The sequence below is a fragment of the Chiloscyllium plagiosum genome, chromosome 17, assembly GCF_004010195.1.
Source record: "Chiloscyllium plagiosum isolate BGI_BamShark_2017 chromosome 17, ASM401019v2, whole genome shotgun sequence".
NCBI lineage: Eukaryota > Metazoa > Chordata > Chondrichthyes > Orectolobiformes > Hemiscylliidae > Chiloscyllium > Chiloscyllium plagiosum.
The window spans coordinates 60,650,452-60,675,985 of NC_057726.1; the positions used below are offsets into that span (position 1 = coordinate 60,650,452).

The 25,534-nt window shown below is 40.7% G+C and overlaps 1 protein-coding gene across 2 annotated transcripts; it reads right to left on the minus strand.

Moving 5' to 3' along the window:
- Positions 1-3,335: 3,335 nt before the first annotated feature.
- Positions 3,336-22,626, minus strand: si:ch211-194m7.8 (olfactomedin). 2 transcript variants are annotated; one of them, XM_043707278.1, is made up of 6 exons: positions 22,601-22,626; positions 18,926-19,004; positions 16,170-16,334; positions 12,676-12,894; positions 8,091-8,223; positions 3,336-4,893 (listed from the first exon to the last, which is right to left on the minus strand). In XM_043707278.1, the coding sequence occupies exons 1-6, from the start codon at positions 22,609-22,611 to the stop codon at positions 4,079-4,081; spliced, it is 1,422 nt and encodes a 473-aa protein (XP_043563213.1). In that variant the 5' UTR covers positions 22,612-22,626; the 3' UTR covers positions 3,336-4,078. The 2 variants fall into 2 exon arrangements, with proteins under 2 accessions (XP_043563213.1, XP_043563212.1); XM_043707277.1 differs by lacking the exon at positions 22,601-22,626 and having other exon boundaries at positions 18,926-19,705.
- Between the last annotated feature and the right edge of the window lie 2,908 nt (positions 22,627-25,534).

Consider the following 25,534-nt stretch of genomic DNA (forward strand, 5'->3'; position numbering starts at 1 on the left):
AGCTGGCCCTTTGGCTCTTCTTGTCTCTGTTGATCACTGCTGACTATATCTTTGGCTTGTCCCAGCCAGTGATGTTACCCAAAGAAGGCCTGTGACAAAACAGCTATATTCTGCCAGTTAGCAACACTGTCAATGTGATTCATGTCCCATCCTTGCAACCGTGACAATCTTGAAGATCATCAATCTTAAGTATAGTTTGAGATCTAAGGTTTGTTTTGCTGTTCATTAAAATTAATTGGGAATATTTCATAACTAAATATTTTACATGTACAAAAGTTGGACTTTAACCACTATGTGACAAACAGCAACTGTCACTGCACATCATATCAAGGTACAAAGTGTGCTTTATGACCCTGTTGTAAATACATGCCTCTGTTTGGTTTTCCTTTGTACCTCTTACCAATCTTTCAGTGAAGTCTGAGCAACTGAATAAATGCTGTGACTCCAAGAGGAGTTCATAGTTTGGGTATTCTGCAGTTAGTAACTCTCCACTTGACTCTCTAAAGACTTTGTATAACCTACAAGGCGCAAGTCAGGATTGTTATTTATGACTCCCCAGTTGCCTAGATGAGTGTAGCTCTAACAACATTCACTCCCTCCACCACAAGTGCAACATGTCTACATTTTGTGATATCAAGCACTTTGAAAAACAAGGGATGCAGATACATGGCAATACAATCAATAAGGTCTCCTCCAAGTATGTTATCAACCTGACATGGAAAAATATCACTGTTCCTTCAAAGTCACTGCATCGAAGTCTTGAAGCTCCTTGTTTAATAGCATTGTGAGAGTGCTTTCCCCACAGACATCGCAATGGTTCAAGAAGGCAGCTCACCAGCACATTCTTAGGGCAATTAGAAGTGGGCAATCAACTCTATTTTGTCAGCGATGATCATATTCCATGCAGAAATTTTATTTTTAACTTGATCAGACAACAATTATGCAAGAATTGTGTTTATTGGTACTTGCCATTGTGACTTCACTGGTATTTGCATGATTGGAAGAATGGCCAAGAATGGAAGAATGACTTGGTTGTAGATGGGCCAAGTGGGCAGAATCATCACTTCAAAAGAATCTCTAAAAGTGCTAAATGATGGGAGATATACATTCCTGTCTTGATCCCAATGAACGACTGAGCAAGAAGGCCAATCTACAATACGTGTTCTTAAAGAAAAATAATGGTTATTGGGAGTCAAAGAATCTCTACAGCGTGGAAGCAGGCTATTTGGCCCATCAAATACACGCTGACCCTCCAAAGAGCATTCCACCCAGACATACCCTATCCTTGTAACCCTGCAATTCCCATGGCTAATCCACATAGCCTGCACATCCTTGGACATTATGGACAATTTAGCATGACAATACACCTAACCTGCACATCATTGGACTGTGGAAGGAAACCCATGCAGACACGGAGAGAATGTGCAAACTCCACACAGTCACCTAAGGATGGAGTTGAACCCAGGTCCCTGACGCTGTGAAACAACAGTGCTAACCACTGAGCAACCATGCCAGCTATAGTCCAGAGGCCAAGTCACTTGCCATGATCTGGATCCTAGTGATGGTCCTTTAGAAGTTATGAACTTACTGTGTGGACAGCAGGAGGCTGGAAAAACACAGCAAGACAGGCAGCATCAGGAGGTGGAGAAGTCAATGCTTCAGGTGTAACCCTTCTTCAGGACTGGGTGTGGGTGTAAGGAGAGTTGCAGATAAAAGGGACGGGGAGGAGGGAAGGGTGGTGGATCAACCAACCAGGTCGTACCCTTTACCTGTGTTCACCTACCTCACCGGGATAGGTGGGTACAGCCTGATTGATCGATCCACCACCCCGTATGCCACCCACCCACCCTTATCTGCAGCTCCACTTATACCCACCCCCAGTCGTGAAGAAGGTTACACTCTAAACATTGATTCCTCCACCTCCTGATGCTGCCTGGCTTGCTGTGTTACATTAGATTACATTACAGTGTGGAAACAGGCCCTTCGGCCCAACAAGTCCACACCGACCCGCCGAAGCGAAACCCACCCATACCCCTACATTTACTTTATTGCTGGAACAGCACAGCAGGTCAGGCAGCATCCAGGGAACAGGAGATTCGACGTTTCGGGCACAGGCCCTTCTTCAGGAATGGCCTGAAGAAGGGCCTGTGCCCGAAACGTCGAATCTCCTGTTCCCTGGATGCTGCCTGACCTGCTGTGCTGTTCCAGCAATAAAGTTTCAACTTTGATCTCCAGCATCTGCAGACCTCACTTTCTCCCCTACATTTACCCCTTACCTAACACTACGGGCAATTTAGCATGGCCAATTCACCTGACCCTGCACATCTTTTGGACTGTGGGAGGAAACCGGAGCACCCGGAGGAAACCCACGCAGACACGGGGAGAATGTGCAAACTCCACACAGTCAGTCGCCTGAGGCGGGAATTGAACCCGGGTCTCAGGCGCTGTGAGGCAGCAGTGCTAACCACTGTGCCACCGTGTTCTTCCAGCCTCCTGCTTCTTTACATTGGATTCCAGCATTTGCAGTATTTTTGTCTCAATTTACTGTATATCAGCCCCCTAGTTCCATTGGAGTCTGATGAAATTCAGAGTGTTGCTTGCTATTGTACAGTTTCAGCAAGCATTGTTGGTAAAGATTGTGCAAAGATTCTGCCCTCTGTGAAGCAATGAAGAAGCCTCTAGAAATGTTGGCACTGCCAGTTTCCCAGATTACAAAGAAGGTCGAGCAGTAGCTCCAAAGAATTTCAAACTCATTTTCTGTTAATGATTTATTTCAAGAATCAACCTGGGCCACTTCCATTTCAGCTATTGCTCTGTGTGTTGCACAATATTATAGAAGGTGTTTACATCTACCCCTCCTCAGGCCTTAGCATACTCTTAGTTGACAGCACTCTTGCCTCCTTAAGTCAGACAATCATGGGTTCAAATCACATTCCAGATACATGAGTCCTAAATCTAGGCTGACAAGATGCAGTATGGAGTCAGTGCTGTCATTTTACAAAAGTGCCAACCAAGACTCCATTAAGGACTCTGAGGTGAATGTAAAATAACCTGTGGTACTAATTTGAAACAGTGCAGAGGAGTTATTCTGGTGCTCTAGCCAATTTGTATCCCTGAACCAACATTACTAAGTAGCAGAATATCCGGACACTACCAAATTGCTGTTTGAGGACCTTGCTGTGTACAAAGTACCAAGTATTTAACTTTAGGTCATCACATTCTCAGGTGGTGACAAGTACTGTGCAGAACCACCTTTCTCTTCTTTCCCACTTCCAACTTCTAACTTAGGAATGAATGCCTTCTGTTATCACGTTTGGGTAGAGTGGAACATGCAGTTAAATATAACAATTTATTCAGGTTAAAAAAAAGAGTTACACAAAGATGAACAATGCAGACCTATGTGATATGCTGATCATTCTAATACATCATATTGGACATCATTTGGTTAATATATATCATTAGGTCAGTTTTAACAGACCTCATTCAAACACAGTTAAGCAAGGCAATTCAAGTTCTGTAAGTACTTTGTTTTCATGTGTCGTGATTCATAAATTGCAAAATCATGCACTACTTTGCATTGCTGACTTCAGCAGCCAATTATCTTATAAATGAAGCCAAACATCAAGCTTTACAACATTACATTCCCTTAATATGTTCTGTTGAAGAGTGACAGAAACGGTGGTTAAATGAGAATCTGAGGAGAAAACATTAGATTTCAGAATGTAAGCAAATTGTTCTAGGAGTTGGCTTCTTCCTTATCCTAGAATTTCCTAAAGGTTCCTAATCAAAGCTTTTCCATCATTACATTAATAATCAGTGAAAATATCAGACGGGTTGTGAATTTATGACTTCCTCACTTGTTTCTTAATTTTTAACCTCAACAGTGTGTTTATTTAATATCAGTGCTTGTTTTTTTTTCTAGACTTCTAATGTTTAGTCCCAGACTATTTCTTGCACATTAAGTTCAGCACCCTAGGTTATTGAAACATAGTGAATGTAGTTATAGTAAATGTATTTGATTTAATGAAAGCCTCACTTTGGTAAATGTGGTAACTGATAAATAACTAGCTTGCAACCTTTAATAAAACAAGAGCTCATGTGCTAGCATGTAGCCATCATTAAAAATATAGATTTTCCTATCTACTGGATTGTAGTGGATATTTGCCACATTTGGAGAATATTTTGCAAAACGGATTTTGAGATTTTGAGCTTCTTGATTACTGATTGTGTCATACATATAAAATATCTCCTCTTCAGTCTCACTAATGTAACGGGTGGCATAGAGTACCCCACAAACCATAAAGGCATTGGTTGCTGCTTTCTTAAAGAGCTTAGTTTTCCAAGTCTGGGTAACAGCCAAACTAACACTGTCTATTTTACTCAGTACGATATTGCCATAATTCTCTTCAGTAGCATAAATTACCCAAAGGCCGTTTTCATCCACTGAGAAATCCATATCACTATGAGTGTAGCAGTTATAGTAACAGTAAGGGAACTTGTTGTCAAAACCAGCATCAGGAAGGAGAACATTTGTGATGTGTTTTGTTGCCATGTCAAATCTACACATTTGTCCGGACTTATAGCAGTTATAGTATAGACTGTTGTTGTAAACCACAACTCCTGGACCCTGAATTGCATTGGTGGTGGTGAATGATGATTTCACTGAAATATCAATGTTAGACTTTGCTGTCAGGAAGTTTTTGTAAGAAGTGTAGGTTCGGATTGAATTTCCATAAATGTTGGAAGACAGCAGTGCCATGACCCAGTAGAGTTGCTGGCTTCCTGGCATTGAATCCATACCCCAGCCTCCATAAGGGTATGATGTGCCATATGGATTGAGTTGTGCTGTTATCGGTTCACTTATGTTACGTAAAATTCCTTTAGTACAGTTTCCTAGAAGAAACAGAGTTAATTATAGTTGCATTTTTTTTAGAAAAATGATTTTGAAGGAGGTTTCTTTAATCAGAGACAATAGAGAAAACTTCTTGTTATACCCATCAATCTCAAATCAGCTCCATTATTCCTAACATGCTCAAATCATGGAATCTCATTCTGATTCGTAACACTCCCAATACTCTTATTATTCCCTACCCAGACCCATTTTTCCCCCAGTTTCAATTCCACGCCATCGCTTCCCATTAAACACAATCTTCACTCCCAGTCTTGAAGAATAGTCACTTGACCCAAAATCATAGCTCTGATTTCTCTACACAGATGCTGCCAGGCTTGCTGAGCTTTTCCAGCAATTTCTATTTTTGTTTCCGATTTGTAGCATCTGCGGTTTTTTCGTTTCTTCTTTATTCCCATAATTTCCATTATATTTAAACTTCAACTCCACTGCTTCCATTATTTCAGGTGACTTCCATACTAACCAGAGTTAATTCTTCCTGAATAAGAGCTGAAAAATATATTAATGTTGAAGGCCATGCTTATAATTACATGAAGGACATTTGAATTATACTTGTTCTGAGGAAGGGTCATTGAACCCAAAATGTTAACTTTGATTTCTCTGCACAGATGGGGCCAGACCTGCTGAGCTTTTCCAGCAACTTCTATCTTTATTTATGATTTACAGCAACTACAGTTCTTTCAGTTTTTAATTTGCAATATACTTGTGTCTGGAATGAGTACCTTTTATAATGATCTGTGATTTACATCTCACTGATTCTATTTTAAGCAGGAGGTCAGATAATTGCAAGCCTGGCCCACTCAACTTTGGAAACTGTGTCTACAAGGATGCGATTTTCATTGTGTGGAGGAGTGTAAGCCACAGTCAAACCAACCATGCAGGGAAAGTGAAAAGCTTGCCCAGACATCTCTGATTAAACCTGTGCCTCTGCTTGAGGATAGATCTGGCTCTCTGACCTCTGCTGTCAATATCACTGGTCTTATTTACACCAACTTAAGAGGTTTCAAGTGTTTACAGTTTCAGTTGATACTTTAGATGATTGACATTTTTATTTTATTGTAGTGAAATTGAGTTTTTTTTTTAACATGTTGGAAAGTTGACAATGATTGACTGTTCTGTTGAGACATTTTGTGAACACAGTGTAGTAAAACCATATGTTTTACTTGCTTTTATATATTGGATAGTGGGTGAATGAGCATGGGTAGGGGAGATGCAATGAAGGGTCAAAGGGTTGCATGAAGAGAAACATTTAAACTTGCCTTTTAAAAGATTCCCTCATGCTGGTTCACAACATAGCTGAGTTGCCATAAACCTCAACTCCTTAAGGGCTAGTCTGACGAAACAGCATAAATGCTAGTAGCTCATTTGTTCTGGTCACTCAAAATTCAGTATAAATGAACTATATAGTTTTTCCAAAGCTGACAGTTCACAATGATCCACTATCATCCTGAATTGGAAATTTTCCATTTATGAATATAGAGATTGGGTGATGACAGGTTGTATAGTTGGCAACAAGAAGTTGCAGTATAACATTTTGGACACTTCACAGGTGTGTAGTCAGACAAAGAGTGGAGCTAAGGTAAAGAAGGACATCTTAGAACAGGAGATCATTAGTTTGGTCAACTAGTTAAAAATAACATCTTGACAGAAGAGAGAGAGGTGGATAGAGTGGAAAGTTTAAGGGAGGGAATTCCATGTCTAAAAATAGCTCCTCTACTTATTGTCATTTACATAAACGATTTGGATGCGAGCATAAGAGGTACAGTTAGTGAGTTTGCAGATGACACCAACATTGGAGGTATAGTGGACAGCGAAGAGGGTTACCTCAGATTACAACAGGATCTTGACCAGATGGGCCAATGGGCTGAGAAGAGGCAGCTGGATTTTAATACAGATAAATGAGAGGTGCTGCATTTTGGGAAAGCAAATCTTAGCAGGACTTATACACTTAATGGTAAGGTGCTAGGGAGTGTTGCTGAACAAAAAGACCTTGGAGTGCAGGTTCATAGCTCCTTGAAAGTGGAGTCGCAGGTAGATAGGATAGTGAAGGCGGCATTTGGTATGCTTTCTTATATATTGGTCAGAGTATTGAGTACAGGAGTTGGGAGATCATGTTGCAACTGTACAAGACATTGGTTAGGCCACTGTTGGAATATTGCGTGCAATTCTAGTCTCCTTCATATTAGAAAGATGTTGTGAAACCAGAAAAGATTTACAAGGATGTTGCCAGGGTTGGAGGATTTGAGCTATAGGGAGAGGCTGAACAGGCTGGAGCTGTTTTCCCTGGAGCGTCAGAGGTTGAGGGGTGACCTTAGAGGTTTACAAAATTATGAGAGAATAGATAGGGTAAATAGACAAAGTGTTTTCCCTGGGAATGGGGAGTACAGAACTAGAGGGCATAGGTTTAGGGTGAGAGGAGAAAGATATAAAAGAGACCTAAGGGGCAACTTTTTCCACGTAGAGGGTGTTACGGGTATGGAATGAGCTGCCAGAGGAAGTGGTGGAGGCTGGTACAATTGCAACATTTAAGAGGCATTTGGATGGGTATATAAATAGGAACGGTTTGGAGGGATATGGGCCGGGTGCTGGCAGGTGGGACTAGATTGGGTTGGGATATCTGGTCAGCATGGACGGGTTGGACCGAAGGGTCTGTTTCCATTCTGTACATCTCTATGACTCTCGGCAGCTGAATAATGGCTGACAATACTGGAGTAAAGCAACTGAAAGATGTATCTGAGCCCAACCTTGGAGAAACATTAAATCAAAATAGGTTATAGAACTGGAGAATATTACAGAGATAGGAAGGGGCGAACCCAGTCTTGTCACCAGAATATGTCAATTTTCATGTATTTTCATGCACTTCTGGATTAACTGGACAATCAGGCATAGGATTTTTCATTGCCCACCTTAAGTAAACACAATTACAGTGGCTTCATTACAATCCTTGCAGGGCTCAGCTAATTCAATAAAGGCAAGGAATTGAGTTTTGTCACTACCAGTTATATTTCTTACGAAGTATTTTGGAGTTACTTGAATATTATTTTGTAAAGTGAGTTTTCAATCATGTACATAAACCTGTCTATTAAAAAAAATTCAAGTAGATTTAATTTAAAATAATATGGTTGGCATCAAGATATAGTCTTTGTAACTAATATATGAAACTAATAATATGTAATCTTACCAATGTGTATATTGCCATAGACGGAGAAACTCTGCAATCGGTTCTTCATTTTCTTCAAATGGTCTTTCATGGACAGGAGATTGTGCTTGTCATATTGCTGCAGATCTTTCAAGTTGAGACGGGCATCAAGTATCTGGATCACAAAATAATTAATTATACATAATTAATTATACAGCCTATTTATGAGGGGGAAATAATCTATTTAGGGTAATTAGCAGTCTATTTATTGTTGGTGTGGTGGTTAGCCTGCTTATTATTAAACATTATGAGCAATCTGTTTATTTTTGGGGTATTTGACAGCCTGTTTATGAGATTGAAACAAAGATTAGGAGTAGTAAAAATGGACAAGCTCAAAAAGGAGATTGGATCTCAGAAATAAGAAGAGGATGTGACAACAGATAGTTGATTAAGAGAATGGGTCTGAAATGCAAGTCGAGGAGAAGAAACATCTTATTGTTTTGTGTAATGGCCTGAGCTCTACATTGATGCAGCAACTAATAGCCAAGTTTCGTACCCATGAAAATGGCCTCAACCGTGATCTTGGGTTCATGTCGTGCTGTTCAGTATCTGTAAACACCTTCCTTACTTTCCTGTTTTGACAGCATCACTTTGATAAATTGTTATGAACTCACTACCTTAATTAGTTTGTACAGTTTTGAATTACTTATTGCACTCTCTCGCCCACACACCTCTCACACAAGTACTCTCTCACAGATATACTCTCTCACGCTCACACACACTCTTTCTCAAGCACACAAACTCTCTCTCTTTCTCTCACACACGGTGAATCATTTCATCCAAAATGTTTGTTATTTGCAGATACAGAAAGGCTTTCCTGAAGAAGGGCTTATGCCCGAAACGTCGATTCTCCTGCTCCTTGGATGTTGCCTGACCTGCTGCGCTTTTCCAGCAACACATTTTCAGCTATTTGCAGATACATTCTATTTGTTCAAAAAACACACAATTTATAGTCACAATCAGTCAATGTGGCATCTTATAAGGACAAGAACAAAGAAGAAATATTGCACAGGAACAGGCCTTTCAGCTCTCCAAATCTGTGTTGATCATCCTGCCCTAACTAAACTAATAATCAAACCTTCTAGCCCTGTTTGGTCTGTATCCCTCCATTCCCTCCCTATTCATGTGATCATCGAGATGCCTGTTAAATGGGAGCCCAGGTTCCCTGGGCGTTTCAGATTTAATTATTAGATAGGGACTGCTACTCCTGCTGGAACAGTTTGGGTTAATTATCAGAGAGGTTTGATCTCCCCTTCGTAACATTGGCCCTTGCCCAATTAAGCACCCTCACCTGAGGGCCCTTCTTGTCCTTGTCCATGACTAATCCAACCTTCCAGATTTTGAACAAAGCCTCACACCTACAATTTCATGTCTGAACTGAGATGTCACCTTTTGTAATTCCTATCACTGCCTGATTGTCATGCTAACATAGCACTGACATTGAATTTATAAACACTTTATATACCATCTAATGCTCTTTGTCACCTGCAGAGACATGTTATCTGACACTCCATTCACACCAGTTGTATGATCTTTTGATCTCTCTGCCTTTAACTCTGGGTCTGTGTGCACTGCTCTATTACTGCACCTGACAACGGAGTTGTGCTCTGAAAGCTTCTGCGATTTCAAATAAACCTTTTGGACTATGATCTGGTGTCGTGTGACTTCTGACTTCATCCAGGAGAAAGTGAGGACTGCAGATGCTTGAGATCAGAGTCGAAAAATATGGCGCTGGAAAAGCACAGTGGGTCAGGCAGGCGAATTGATGTTTTGGGCATAAGCCCTTCATCAGGAAGGGGGCCGAGAGATAAATAGGAGGGTGGGGGTGGGGGGGAAGGTAGCTGGGGCAGGGAAGGCGATAGGTAGATACAGGTGAGGGGGTGATGGTGATAAGCCACAGGAGAGTGTGGAGCAGGTAGATATTTCACGGAACATCTCTGAGACACGTATCAAACAACCCCACCATCCTGTGGCTGACTACTTCAACTCCTCCCACTCCACCAAGGATAGGCAAATCCTGGGCATCCTCCACCAGCAAATCTAACCAACCCTACACCTGGAGGAAGTACGTGTCATCTTTCACCTTGGGACCCTCCAACCACATAGCATCACAGTCAATTTTACCAGTTTCCTCACCTTATCCCAGATCCAACCCTCCAACTTGGCACTGTCCATTTTCCTTCTCACCTATCCACTCCACCCTCCCCTCTGACCTATCACCATTACACCCCACCTGCATCTACCTATCGCCTTCTCAGCCACCTTCCCCCAGTCCCACTCACCCTCAAATTTATCTCTCAGCCCCCTTCCTGCCACCACATTCCTGATGAAGGGCTTATGTCTGAAACATCAATTCACCTGCTCCTTAGATGCTGCCTGATCTGCTATGCTTTTCCAGCACCACACTTTTTGATTCTGACTTTGTCCAACCCAGTCTAATACTGACACCTCCACATCATTGACACAGGAGGAGTAGGCAGCAGGGCATTTTCAAACAGTTGGCTGATGACTGCTAATTCTCTTTCTCTCATAAAAGACAGTCTCCAATACACTTTAGATGGTATTAGGAAATGCAAAACACACAACTATGATAAATGAAATGTAGTGATGGTACTCTAGTCTAGTTTCACCAGCTAGCTCCATTGGGAAAATTGATACATTTAATCTGCCTGGACTTGAAAAAAGGTTGTTTTTCTATCCCTTTGACTTCATGTTTGTGTTATTTCATTAATGAAAGCTATAAGTGGAAAATTCAGTATGGGACATGTTGAAGAATAATTAACATGAAGTCAGTAATTCACTGTTGTGGGATCTGACGGAAAGAAGCAAGCTCTTAACCTAGTGTGTTGAATGAAGTACCTCAAATGATTGAGCCAGGTTAAAAGTAACCAAAAGATAAATTTGAAGTAATTGACATTGAAGTTCTTTAGTCGTGTTAATCAAAAAATATTACATGCGTACAAGTGAAGTGGTCACTTGCTTGCAATAGCTTTCCTGCTTCATTGGTTAGTTACCTCATAGGCTTCAACTACACCAAGAGTTCCAAGTGGGAGCAACAGAAGAGAAACGGGAATATATTATGTAACCATTTGGCATAATATCCTAAAGTGAGAGGCTCTAAGAGGAAGCATATTATTTTAGAATTCATCAAAACCTGTTAAACATTAGTGCAAAATGCAGAAATTGAATTAAGTTCGAAGCTAAGTCCAAGGTTGAGGTGAATAGGATTTCCATTGCCCAGAGAGTTTGACACATTATTTTGCTTCAATGTTCAGTTAGGCTTCAACTCTAGGTTCTCATGCAATTATAGTTTACTTCTATAATCAATGTGTGGTGAGTCACCTGTGGATTGAACTGTAATTGGGCTGTTTGTGAATCACAACCCTAAGGTTAGGATAATTGAATGGAGTACCATTCTGGCGATTTCAGTGGGCGGCTGAGACCATTTTAATGATCACGTTACATTGAAATATTCCAGCATTGTCCACTTCTTCAAACTGGCAGACTGATATCCTGGCCAACAGAACATTGGGCTTTGTTTCATTATTTCACAGATATGGACATTACTACCTAGGCCAACATTAAGCACCCATCCCTAATTGCCCTTAAGAAGTTAGTTGTGAGCTGCCTTCTTGAACAACTGCTATCCATGGGGTAAAGTTGTGACCATAATGCTGTTAGGGAGAAGTTCAGCAATTTTGACTGGCAGCATTGGGAGATCAGCCATATACTTCTTTGTTAGGGTGGTGCATGGCATTGAAAGGAACTTGCGGATAATGGGTGTTCTAATGTATTTTCTGCCACTGACCTTCTCGATGGTAGAGGTTGCAGGTTAAGAAGGCACTGTCTAAGGATGCTTTGTGAAATACTGCCATGCATTTTGTAGATGCTACATACTGCTGCCATTGTACTTTATGGCAGCGGGATTGAATGTTGAAGGTGATAGGTGCAGTGTCAATTAAGCAGGCTGCTGGATGGTGCCAAACTCCTTGCGTGTGATTGTTAGGATACCAGGAGTCAAAGGAGGAATTTTCAGAACCACAGTGCTGTGCAAGGCCATCCAGCAACCAATAGAGAGGAAAAGATAAGATCAGAGGTAGGGAGATTCAAGGACTCAAACAAGGGTCAACACTTGTGAAAAATCTAAGTTTGTCCTTTCTTGGTCTATCGACACTTCCTCTTCCAATCTTTTATCAATTCCACAAACTGTGGGCAACCCCCTGACAATGTTAAAATCAGGATGCAACACCAATAGTGCCATTAGGCTGCAACATTTCAACCTAAAGTGTACCTCTATATTTACCTGCAGCAGAAAATTTGGTTAACTTAAAATTGGCAAAGGTTGAATGGCACTAAATGGGAATAGAGTGAAGTTCTTTAGTCGTGTTAATCAAATTAGGACTCAACCTAATTTGATCAACTCCCATGCAACATTCCTGCAGAGCAGGAGAAATGGGGGCTGAAATCAGAGCCAAATATTCAACCAAAATTCAAATCCAGTGATCACAGCACACAGAGGTTACAAATTTTTTTTACAAATACTTAAAACAAATTTAATTTATCTCACCTCGGTAAACATCTTGTGAAGTAAGTTGGTGGTTGATGAAGGAACATTCTGCACTTTTGCGATGTCTGAATTGAGTTGTTTCAGGTCCCGGCGGAGGCTCCAAAAGTTGAGTGGTTGATACAGTTGCTGTTTGTACATTGCCTCATACTGCTGCAGCTGAGCAGATAGGTTCACTAACTCTTTCTGGAACTCTGGAATCTTGGACTCAACAAAAGTTGCCTTGAAATTTACAGTATCACAAGAGGAAAAAAAACATGACAAATAAATGATATAGATATAAATAAGTGTGGCAGCTTGCATTTTGGAAGGTCAAATCAAGGTAGGAGTTTCATGGTGAATGGTAGGGCCTTCAGGATGTAGTGGAACAGAGGGATCTTGGAGTTCAGGTTCAGAGTTCAGGTTCATAGTTCTTTGAAAGTGGAGTCACAGGTAGACAGGGCAGTAAAGAAGGCTTTTGGCGCACTGGCTTTCAACAGTCTGGGCATTGGGTGGAGAAATTGGGAAGTTATGTTGCAGTTATACAGGACGTTGGTGAGGCTGCACTTGGAGTATTGTGTTCAGCTTTGGTCACCTTGTTATAGGAAGGATGTTATTAAACTGGAAAGAGAGTGTCGAAGAACTTACATGGATGTTGTCTGGACTTGGTCTGAGTTATGGGGAGAGGTTGGACAAGCTAGGACTTCTATCTTTAGAGCTTAGAGACTAAGGGGAGACCTTATAGAGGAGTAGAAGATCATGAGAGGCATGGATGGGGTGAATGCACTCAATCTTTTTCCCAGGACCGGGGAACTGAGGACTAGAGGACAGTTTCCATACTGTAAGTAATCTAATCTAATCTAATCTAATCAAACAAACATTCAGATACTTGACATCTATTACATTTGCATCAACTGTCTAAATCATTTATCTCTTCAAGTATACTCAAATTCTGCCAGAAATAACTATTTTTTAAACAAATCTTTGCTGTTAGTCTCTGGTAAACTTAAATATTGAGAAATGTTATGGTCAATCTCAAACTATGGGTTTCAACAGCTGGCAAAATTGACCAGAAAAATAAAACAAAGAACTGAGGATGCTGGATTCCAAAAAAAAATTGCAGGAGAAACTCATTGGATTTGAAATGTTAACTCTGCTTTCGCTCCATAGATGCTGCCATACCTGCTGAGTTTGCACTGTGTGGAGTTTGCACGTTCTCCCCGTGTGTGCGTGGGTTTCCTCCGGGTGCTCCGGTTTCCTCCCACAGTCCAAAGATGTGCAGGTCAGGTGAATTGGCCATGCTAATTAGTGTTAGGTAAAGGGTAAATGTAGGGGTATGGGTGGGTTGCGCTTCGGCGGGGCGGTGTGGACTTGTTGGGCCGAAGGGCCTGTTTCCACACTGTAAGGAATCTATCTATCTAATCTATCTATCTATTTAAGGTTAGAGGGGAAACGATAAAAGGGAAACTGAGGGGCAACTTTTTTAGACAGAGTGTGGTATACACAAGGAATGAGCTGCCAACTGAAGTTATTGAGGCGGGTACATTAACACCATTTAAAAGGTGTTTGGATAAATACACGGATAGGAAAGGATTAGAAGGCTCTGGGCCAAGTGCAGGGAAATAGGGTTAGTGTGGACGGACATTTTGTCAGCATGGACCAGTTTGGGCCAAAGGGCAGGTCTTCGTGCTATAAGACACTATGACCCATAGACTCTAAATCCGGCCCTTATGAGAGGAGCTGGAGAGGAATGAGCTGGAAACATTACAGCATCTATGGACCTATGAAGGACTGAAGAGATGCTCTCAAATTGTAAGGAACAAGAGTGCTTTGGAAAATAAGAGGAATCTCTGTATGGTGGAGAATGTCGTAACAGGAACATTCCTAGTAACTGTGGGATTGTGAGAAGCTCTTGTTTCTTCCTTCAACAAGAGCCTGTTATCTTCAGTTTTCTGCCATTTTCTGAAGATGACGACATACAATTTGCCCTGTTACAGCAACACTTTCTTTCTCCATGAACCTAGACTCTGAGTTATTTGATTATAGTATAGAGTCATACAGATGTACAGTGCAGATACAGACCCTTTGGTTCAACTTGTCCAGGCCAACTAGATATCCTAAATTAATCTAGTCCCATTTGCCAGCACTTGCCCCATTTTTGTCTAAACCCTTCCTATTCATATAACCATCCAGATGCTTTTTGAATGTTGTAATTGTATCAGCCTCCACCACTTCCTCTGACTGCTCATTCCATACATGCACTACTCTTCGCGTGCAAAAGCTAACCCTTAGGTCCCTTTTAAATCTTTCCCCCCTCACCCTAAACCTATCCCCTCTAGTTCTGGACTCCCCTACCCCAAGATAAAGACCTTGTCTAAAATCTATGCTACTCGTGGTTTTGTTAGCCTCTGTAAGGTCACCCTCAGCCTCAACACTCCAGAGAAAACAGCCCCAGCCTATTCAGCCTCTCCCTATAGCTCAAATCCTCCAACCCTGGCAACATCCTTGTAAGTCTTTTCAGAACCTTTTTATATTTCACAGCTGAACTTGTGCCTACCTATACACCTTCCCAGTGAAAGAGAAGTCAGTGCATTATCAATCAGAAATGGAAATTGTCTCTTAGATTTGTCTGTTGGTTCACATGCTACCTTCAAGGTCAATTGAAACATCTTTACAATTGGCCTAACTCAGATTAACTAACCTGACATTCTAAGAATTGAAGTTGTGTCTTTCTGGCACATTTGCTCAGTACCACCCTAAGTAGTGAGCTTGTCCAATTACCAACTCACCCATCCTTGATACTCCATTGAAATTCAACTAATCACTAAACTCCCAAGGTAAGACTGGTTTCCTGAAGTTAGCCAAAAAACCGGATGTCTGAATCTCTAAGTTTTGAAATCAATACAGGAGAGTGCAATCTTTGACTATCAATAAAATATCACAAAACTACATGAACAATAAATAAGGATAACATATAATTAAGTGTACCCCTGGCATCAATGTGTCTGCCCTGTTGAAATAAAAAATTCTCCAAAAAATAGCAAAGAAACATAGTGCTCCTGATTTCGTATCCTCGGCTTTATTTATTCTTCAAACAATATCAACCAACAGATTATGTAGTCATTTGTCACAGTTATTTGTGAGAATTTGCTGTATATATATTTCCTTTATTATAACAACCATGCTTAAAATGTATTTCATTGATTGTAAAGTGTTTTGGGATATCCTCCAGTCATGAAAAGTGCTATATTAATGCAAATCTTTCTTTTGCTTTTATTTGGAGCTGTTGGACAATACGTGAGTTAATTGGTGTCAATGCCTCTCCCTGTCTGGATGATTGGGGGTCAATGTCTATCTTCTCTTTGTGAATGAATTTCAGATTCTGCATCGCCTAGTCTTTATGAATGCCAATGTTTCAATTCTACTTATGGACAGGTTTCAGAGCCTGTGTTGCAACTTTTGAGTGACACAATGTTGGTCTGTGTATGTTGCTGCTGTCAGTGTTTATACTTGCTCACCTCTAATTTTCTGTCTTCTAGAGATTTGGTGCAGTTCTGCGTTAGTTCTTGTAACTGTCCAAATCTTTCCACCGGAAATTCCCATGCAGAAAATTGTATTTTGCAGACACATCGATTTCCATTCTGAAGGACTCCATGAACCTCCTGGTATTGGTATTCTGCTTCCTGCAAAACACATAGCCATTAGTTGTGATAAGGTGCTTGGAATCTCCTCCACAGCATCAAATCTAGTCCCACAGAGTTGCCATTTTCAGAGAGGTATTGATAACAATCATAAGGGCAAATTCAAATCATGGCTTCATCAATTAAGCTATTGATTGCTTGAACCAAGCATCCCATTAGATAGTGACAGTCTGCCGAAAGTGTAAAATTAGCCTGGATTTTAACTTTGCAACATGCTGGGAGTTGTGGTGGGTGGGGTTCTGGTAATTTCTGAAAACTTGGAAGCTAGTGCTGTGGTCAGCCAGTGGCTCTTCAATCCAGCCACAGAACAATATAATTTCCAGGTTACCTGAACAATTAGCATGAGTGGGTATGATGATAACCTGCAAGAGGTGATTTCAACTCCAGCAATTAAAGGGACAATCCAACCCAGTACTTTGTTGGATTTTGGAGTTGGGAGCGTACCACAAAGAACTGGCAGAAGAGTCCAGGTATTCAAAAGTGGAGCACTTTAGTAACACAATCATGGATGAGATGTTGGGAGCAGCAAGGGTCCACAAAGAGACACTTGCCTTTTCAAGGTAATCTGAGTTAGACTGGGTACCAGTCAGGGTCAAATACTGCAGTCATAGGCACCTTCATGACTTTGCACCATATGTAGCAATATATATAATGGTTTGATCAGGGTAGTCATTAATATACAAGAAGGTTTAATATGCTCTCTCTCAACTTCAAACTTACATTGTAAGCAGATAACTGGGGCCCTATTCACCAAGTTGCCAATAAAGGTTGATCTTGTAGGATGTGGAACCATTCAAATCTTAACAAGAATAGTGACCAGTGGATATGAATTTTCAGTGAATGGTATTAGAAAACCCAGTGGTCCTGAAAGGAGCCTGATTTCCCTCACATTACCCTGGAAGGAGATGGTGTCTCAAAAATTCAAACTGCAGGTGAAACTAGCTGTCTGGCAATGCTACCTTGCAGGTAAAACGAGTGGTTACCCCCACTAACAGAATACTGCCATCTGCTGACTTCCCCATGGTAACGCACTGACCAATCGCAGACTACCTGACTGGTCTGGGTTTAATCAATGATCAAAAGTCTTGACTAAGAGTTTTCGCTCGAAATTTTTCTGCTCCTCGGATGCTGTCTGACGTGCTGTGCTTTTCCAGCTTCACATCCACGAACTCTGACTTCCAGCGTCTGCAGCCCTTACTGTCTCAAAGTTAGCAGTTCCTGTTGCATCTCCATGCTAACCACAATCCAATCAAACAGCACCCTGTTCCCATGGCTTATAAATTGGTCAAAACCCCCCGAAGAACTGTGGGTTGCTGGACATCAGAAACAAAAACAGAAACTGTTGGAGAAATTTAGCAGACTCGAGGGCATTTGTGTTGTAAAGAAGGGTCAGTGAACCTGAAACGTTAACCCTGCTTTCTCTGCACAGATGCTGCCAGAATCGCCGAGTTTTTCCAGCAATTTTTGTTTTTGTTTCTAAAGTTGTATTTCCTCTCTAAATTTAGTCTCTTGCATCAGTCTTGATGTGTGTAGGTTGAAAGGCTCTGGCTTTGTTCTATTTTAGCAAGTTTAAGTTTACATTGTTAAACACTTGTGTATACTCTAGTAATTTTTCTGTGTGGTATCTTACCCCTCAACCATTTGAAATATTTTCACTGTTTCTGAGGTTTGCCTAAGCTTTTCAGGATGTCACAGGACGCATTCCCCCGCTGATCAGAATACATTCCCTTTGTCCTCAAAAGAAAAAAAAGCGATTATTTTGTTTATTTTTCCAGTATGGGTGTCGAAACAAGCACGAGGCAAGAGATTCCCTTTGATGACTGCGAATGGAAGGCCGTCTGTAGAAAGGACTCCGTTTTGGTTTGGTTCATGATTCAGGAAGATTTCATAGAATCACAAAATCCCGACAATGTGGAAACAGGCCCTTCGGCCCAACAAGTCCACACCGACCCTCCGAAGAGTAACTCACCCAGACCCATTCCCCTACTACTGTACATTTACCCCAGACTAATGCACCTAACCTAAACATCCCTGAACACTATAAAGTTGCAAATCAATAACCGGGGGAATTGCAGCACCTAACTTCCATGTTCTCCAGTCCCCTTCGTAACCATCAAACCGCGGGGTTTCCACTCCAGTAAAAGTTTGTGCCCTCCTTTGTACAGAACTGTGACTGATTCTTCCACAGGGCGATAGTGCATAACAGTGTGAATAAACCTGGATGGGATCAACCCAACTTAGCAACCTGCGGGGGAAGCGGCCCCAATCTGTCCTGATTCTATTTGGTGAATCCCTCCCTCCTTTAGAGGCACCTCAATAAATGGGAAATGCGGTCACCAAGTCCTTCTCAGCCCGTGGAGGGACAAATTCAACAGCAAGTCAACCAAATCGTTTTAACAGTAACTGTACAAATAAGGAGTGGGTTCCGGGGAGAGAAGGAGAAAGGGAGTGAGGGAAATGACTGAAGAGAAGAGAGAGTGTCGAGGAATCCGGATAACATGCCCCGGGATCTGAAACTTGTTGCTTGTGACGAACGAACTAGCCAGGACTCATTGTGCCACAGTGGTACTCACAGCGAAAAGCAGGGCGACGGCAGCCACAAAGATCACGGCAAAAGTCAGAGAATTCGTAGCCATCCCGAGAATCGAACTCCTGCGTGAGGGAGGCATTGATTTAAAAGGGGGCAGATGGGGGAGGGCAGCAAATGAAAGGGAGGAGAATTGGAAAGGGGAGGAGACATTAAGTCGGAGGGGAGCGATGCAGAGAGGTATGAAAAGTGATCGAGAGGACGGAACTAAAAGGAAGAGCCTGGAGAGTAAAGGAGGGATAAATAATTAGGACCGGGGATAGGACGAGAGAGTGCACGAGGAACAACTTGAGAAGGGACGGAGATGAAGGACGAAAAGACACAAGTAGAAAAGGGATGATGGTATGGAGAAAGGGGAAAGAGATACAAGAGTGGGGACAGAGTGGGACCATTGACAAGGGGATCAATACAAAGGGGAAATAGAAAGAGGAAAAGTAAAGAAAGGCCGGGCAGTGAGTGGAGCAGAAGAAGAGTAGGGGGGAGTTAGAAAAGGCAGTACACACTGTTCATGCAGAAAAGAGCCACGGAGGTAATAGGGTAAGGGTTATATAACTAAAGAGTTGACGGAGAAGAGAGAGGAGATACAAAGACAGAGCAGATGAGCAAGAAACAGCCCCCGTCGGGACATCGGCGGAGAAAGTGTTAAAACGGGCTGCCAAATATTTTGACGTAATTTTCGTTTCCACTTCAGTGCCTCTTCCATAATCATCTCCCAGACACCAGAGACTGTACGGGTGCCTGTAGTCTATCCCCACATGCCATCCTTAATGTTTTTCTGTTCGTTTTCCATGCTGTTTTTCATCTTCAGTATCGATAGGTATGAGCTCAAGTCCCAAACATTCCAGTTCCATATGTATGGGGGATCCAGCGATATTTTACCACCGCTAGCCTCAAGTGACTCTGATTTTTAACAGGCCATGGCTGAAATTGAAGTTCCTCAAGTTCAACATTAATAGGAGTGAAACCATCCTGTTCAGCTTCTGCCAGAAGCCTTGCACATTCGCTACTGATTCCATCTCCTTTCTCTACTTCTCGTTCAGTTTGTCCCATTTGATGCTGAGTTGAGTTCCAAGTCTACACCTAATCAATCAGAGAAGTTAATCAACTATGAGGGGCATGGATAAGCTAAGATCTTTTCCCCAGAGTAGGGGAGTCCAAAACTAGACGAAATAGGTTTAAGGTGAGGAGGGGAAAGATTGAAAAAGGAAGTAAAGGCCAACCTTTTCACAGAGTCATGCGTGTGTGGAATGAGGTGTCAGAGGAAATGGTGGAGGCTGGTACAATTACGATTCGGAGATGCCGGTGTTGGACTGGGGTGTACAAAGCTAAAAAATCACACGACACCAGGTCAAAGTACAACAAGTTTAATTGGAAGCACTAGTTTTCGGAGCACCGCTCCTTCAGGTGGTTGTGGAGGACACAATTGTAAGAACAATTTATAGCAAAAGTTTAAAGTGTGATGTAACTGAAATTATACATTGAAAAATATCTTGATTGTTGAGTCTTTCATCTGTTCGAATACCCTGATAGTTTCACTTCTTTCAAGTGTAAATCACAAAACCTTTTTTAATAGTTGCATTCTCAGGTTAACTGCAACAATTGGTGTTAGCTAGACAATATATTGACTCAACAAACAATCAAGGTATTTTTCAATATATAATTTCAGTTACATCACACTGTAAACCTTTGCTATAAATTGTGTGTCTTACAATTGTGTCCTCCACAACCACCTGATGAAGGAGCAGCACTCCGAAGGCTAGTGCTTCCAATTAAACCAGTTAGACTATAACCTGGTGTTGTATGATTTTTAATTTCATACAATTACAGCATTTAATAGGCATCTGGATGGGTATATGGAAAGAGGAAAGGTTGAGGAATATGGGCCAAATGCTAGCAAATGGAACCGGATCAGTTTAGGATATCTTGTCAGAATGGATGAGTTGTTTCCATGCTGTATGACACCCTCACTGCTGTTGGTGTTATAGAATACAAGTTCATCTTGTATTTCTCCAATAGCCTATTCAGCAACCTCCTCTGCTGCAGCCTGTACAAATTGCACATGGATGTAAACTATATTTTTCCAGATCTCCACTGTAAGAGACCACATTTTTGGTTTTATATGAAAGTGGAAGTCAAGTCAAGTGCTGCACAATTCTTAGTAACAAGAGAACAATTAACTCAGCTTTTTACTCATTATGGACTATCAATTGAAATACGATCACATTATTTTATGTCTAACTTTTTCTGGACATACTTAGCAATTTGGGTATGAAACAGTTGAAGTCTACCACTATCATCCACTAACAGACGGAGCTTTAAAGAGATATCATCAAGCTGTCAAATCAATGATTAAGACCTATTATCATGAATACCCACAGGATTCAGACAAAGGATTAGATTTCTTCCTATTTACTTCTAGAGATTCACCAAATAAATCTACTAAATTTTGTTCATTTGAAATGATTTGTGGGCATGAAATAGTATGTCTATTAAAATTAATTCAGGAGAATCTTTTTAAGGCAAAAAGATGAATCTTCAATGTTGAATAATGTATCCATTTTTTGAGAGAATTACAGGAGCATGCAAAATAGCACAAGAACATTTAAAAATTTTACAGGCAAAGATGAAAGAATGTGTAGACAAATATGCTAAAACTGGAATGTTTCAAAAGGATACAAAATGTTAGTATTACTAGCTTTACACGCTGAGTATGTGAAATAAAGATTCAGTGATCCACGCAAGATATTTTGGAAGGTTGGTAAAGTGACTTATCTGGTATATATTCCTGATTGCAGAAAGAAAAATCATTTATGTCATGTGAAGATGTTGAAGTGATATCATTGTCAGGAGGAAGGTAAGAAAGAGCAATTCTGTGAAGTTATAAGAGGAGTCGAGGATGACAGAGACAGTAAGAGTAAGGTAGAAGGAAAAGTAAACAGCTCACAAAACAAACCTCCTGCAATTTGACTAGCAAATACTGAAATTCTAGGACAGTTAGCCAAGTCTCTTCATACTCAGAGGAAGGACAAGAGGAAAATAGATTACATAGATCTCCTTGAATTTTCCTGTTAGCCAGGAATTAGTATTGATAAACAACATCCATTTTGGTTGATTCTATATAGAAAAAAAAAGCAAGCTCAGGGTAAAATCGAGATTCAATAGATGCAAGAAAATCACCTGAGTGAATCTAGCTCCAGTAGTTGAAATTCATGAGTGATGTTGGTTCCTTCACTTAATGGGCAAAGGTTAAAAGTGCAGTAGTAAAAGTAGATTATTTCCCAGTTCCTGGTTAGAAAACTGAATTGATTGAGATGGCAATCCGTCATTTCTTTCTAAGAATTGTATATTGAAAGAATGCAGACAAGTACACTTAATATCGAAACCTAATCAGATATCAGCCTTGCTTACTCTACATGGTCAATACCAACCTTGAGTCAAGTTGTTAAGGTTTTAAAATGCCCCAGCTACTTTCCAAAGCCTTATGAATCAAGTCACAGCTAAAACACCTAACTGTGCAGTGTATTTAGATGATGTCATAATATACAGTGACATCAAGGAAGAACAAGTAAAGCAGTTAGAAGACATACTTAGTAATTATAGTTAGCTTACTTAGTTAATAAATATAGCCAAGAGTTAATTTGCAAAATAAAGGGTTACTGACCTAGCACACATTGTGAGGCAGGAGCAAGTATTCTCAAAAGTAGCAGAGGTGAAGTCTCTGATAGAATTTCGCTTTCCTAAAACAAAATTGGAAACCATGAGATTTCTGGGTATAGAACACAGAACAGTACAGCACGGAACAGGCCCTTCAGCCCACGATGTTGTACCAACCATTGATCCTCATGTATGCACCCTCAAATTTCTGTGACCATATGCATGTCCAGCAGTCTCTTAAATGTCCCCAATGACCTTGCTTCCACAACTGCTGCTGCCAATGCATTCCATGCTCTCAACTCTCTGTTAAAGAACCCGCCTCTGACATCCCCTCTATACTTTCCTCCAACCAGCTTAAAACTATGACCCCTCGTGTTAGCCATTTCTGCCCTGGGAAATAGAGTCGATAGCCAGAGACTATCTATGCCTCTCATTATCTTGTATACCTCAGTTAGGTCCCCTCTCCTCCTCCTTTTCTCCAATGAAAAAAGTCCGAGCTCAGTCAACCTCTCTTCATAAGATAAGCCCTCCTGTCCAGGCAGCATCCTGGTAAACCTCCTCTGAACCCTCTCCAAAGCACCCACATCTTTGCTATAATAGGACGACTAGAACTGGACGCAGTATTCCAAGTGCGGTCTAACCAAAGTTTTATAGAGCTGCAACAAGATCTCACGACTCTTAAACTCAATCCCCCTGTTAATGAAAGCCAAAACACCATATGCTTTCTTAACAACCCTGTCCACTTGGGTGGCCATTTTAAGGGATCTATGTACCTGCACACTAAGATCCCTCTGTTCCTCCACACTGCCAAGAATCCTATACTTAATCTTGTCCTCAGCTTTCAAATTCGACCTTCCAAAATGCATCACCTTGCATTTATCCAGGTTGAACTCCATCTGCCACTTCTCAGCCCATCTCTGCATCCTGTCAATGTCCCGCTGCAGCCTACAACAGTCTTCTATACTGTCAACGACACCTCCAATCTTTGTGTCGTCTGCAAACTTGCTGACCCATCCTTCAATCCCCTCATCCAAGTCATTAATAAAAATTACAAATAGTAGAGGCCCAAGGACACAGCCCTGTGGAACACCACTGACTTCCAGGCAGAATATTTTCCTTCTACTACCACTCGCTGTCTTCCACTGGCCAGCCACATTATGTGTGGGTTTTATTGGAAACTTGTGCATAATGTCAGCATAATAGCTGTACCTTTCAATACCCAACGCAACCTTCGAGAAGCTGAAGGTAATCCTAATAATTGAACTGGTGTTGGCTACCACTGATCTTAGGGAATCTTTTAAAATTAACATTGAAGCTAATGACTTTGGGGTGGGTGCAGTCTTATTGCAAGATAATGATTTGGGAATAGAAAAACAGCTAGGGTACTTTTCTAAGATTTTAAACAAATAGTAGAAGTAATCTACAGTAGAAAAGGAGACATTAGGATTAATATTGACTTTTCACAATTTTGAAGCCAACATCCATCATGTTTGCAAAAAAAAGATGAATAGTGGCCAAAATCTACTAGCTTTTGATGAGAAATGGAGTATTCAAAACACAAAATGTTCTGATGGATTCATTGATTTGACCATTTAATGTAAACATTATTGGAAAAGATAACGTAGTTGCTGATGCATTATCAAGAATGTGATTGTGCTGAAATAGTTAAAGAATTTTACAAGTAAATAACAAGAAATTGTTTCAAATAAAAACAAAGGATTGTGAATTCTGAAGATGTGAAATAAAAATAGAGCACTGGAGAAACTCAATGAGTCAAGCAGGATCTGTGGGAAGGATGAACAAAGTTAATATTTTGAGTCCAATGGTGGAGTTTGAGTTTGATTCATTGTTGTCACATGTACCGAGATACAGTGAAAAGTGTTGTTTTGCGTGATCTACAGGCAGATCGTACCATACAAAGTGCATTAGGGAAGCAGAACAGAGTACAGACTACAGTGTTACAACCACAGAATACAGGGTTAAGGTGCAGAGAGAGAGAGATCAACATTAATATTTGAGAGATCCATTCAAAAATCTGATAACAGAAGGGAAGAAGCTGTTCTTGAATCTGTTCATACATGTGTTCAAGTTTTTATATCTTGTGCCTGATGGAAGAGGGTATAACTGAGTGGGAGGAGACTTTGATTGCTTTCCTGAGACAATGGGAAATATAGATGGAGTAAATAAAAATAGTTTAAATCATGTATAAGGAATGAATGAATACAATTTTCTTGTGTTGTTTTGTATATGTGTTACAATTATCTTGTGACAAAATGTATTCAACAATGGTGTTTCATTTCTTTAAAGGTGGAGATAAATTAAGAGTCACATATTTTTCATTTTTGGCACTATAATCTGAAATGGAAGTTGAACTGAAATGGCTGAAAAATGAGGAGAGTTCTGAAAACTGGAATTTAAGTGCTGCATGTTTTTGGATGTATCAGACAATATTGTATTTTGAAGCAGTGAGGTGGAAAATTTGAGGTTGAGCAGCATTGAGAGTCTTTTCAGTGAAGGAAAGTTTGCCTGACAACCATCTTCTAATTGGTTGAACTGTAGAGTGTTACAAAGCTTTTAAGTGCAAGGGCACTAGAAAAATTCCAGAGCCTGCAAACTGAAAGCATCTGTCTGTCTCTCTCTCTCTCTCTCTTCCTTTACATGGTGGGATAGAAATAAAAATCAAGAAAGCTAAAAGAAAAACATTCTAAAAAGGAAAGTCCCAAGATCTGCCATATTAACTAAAGTACGACTATCACTATGTCAACAATTTTGTCATCAGTGCTAAAAATCAAGAGGAATTATGCCAAACACTTTAACCCACCCTTAAAATCTAGGCTTGATCTTCAGAGTTTTGTACACACCATCTATATTCTTTTACACCCATACTACCTGTACCAAATTCTTAGTCTTTTGTCTGTCTTAATAGTGATTGAGTGTCAGC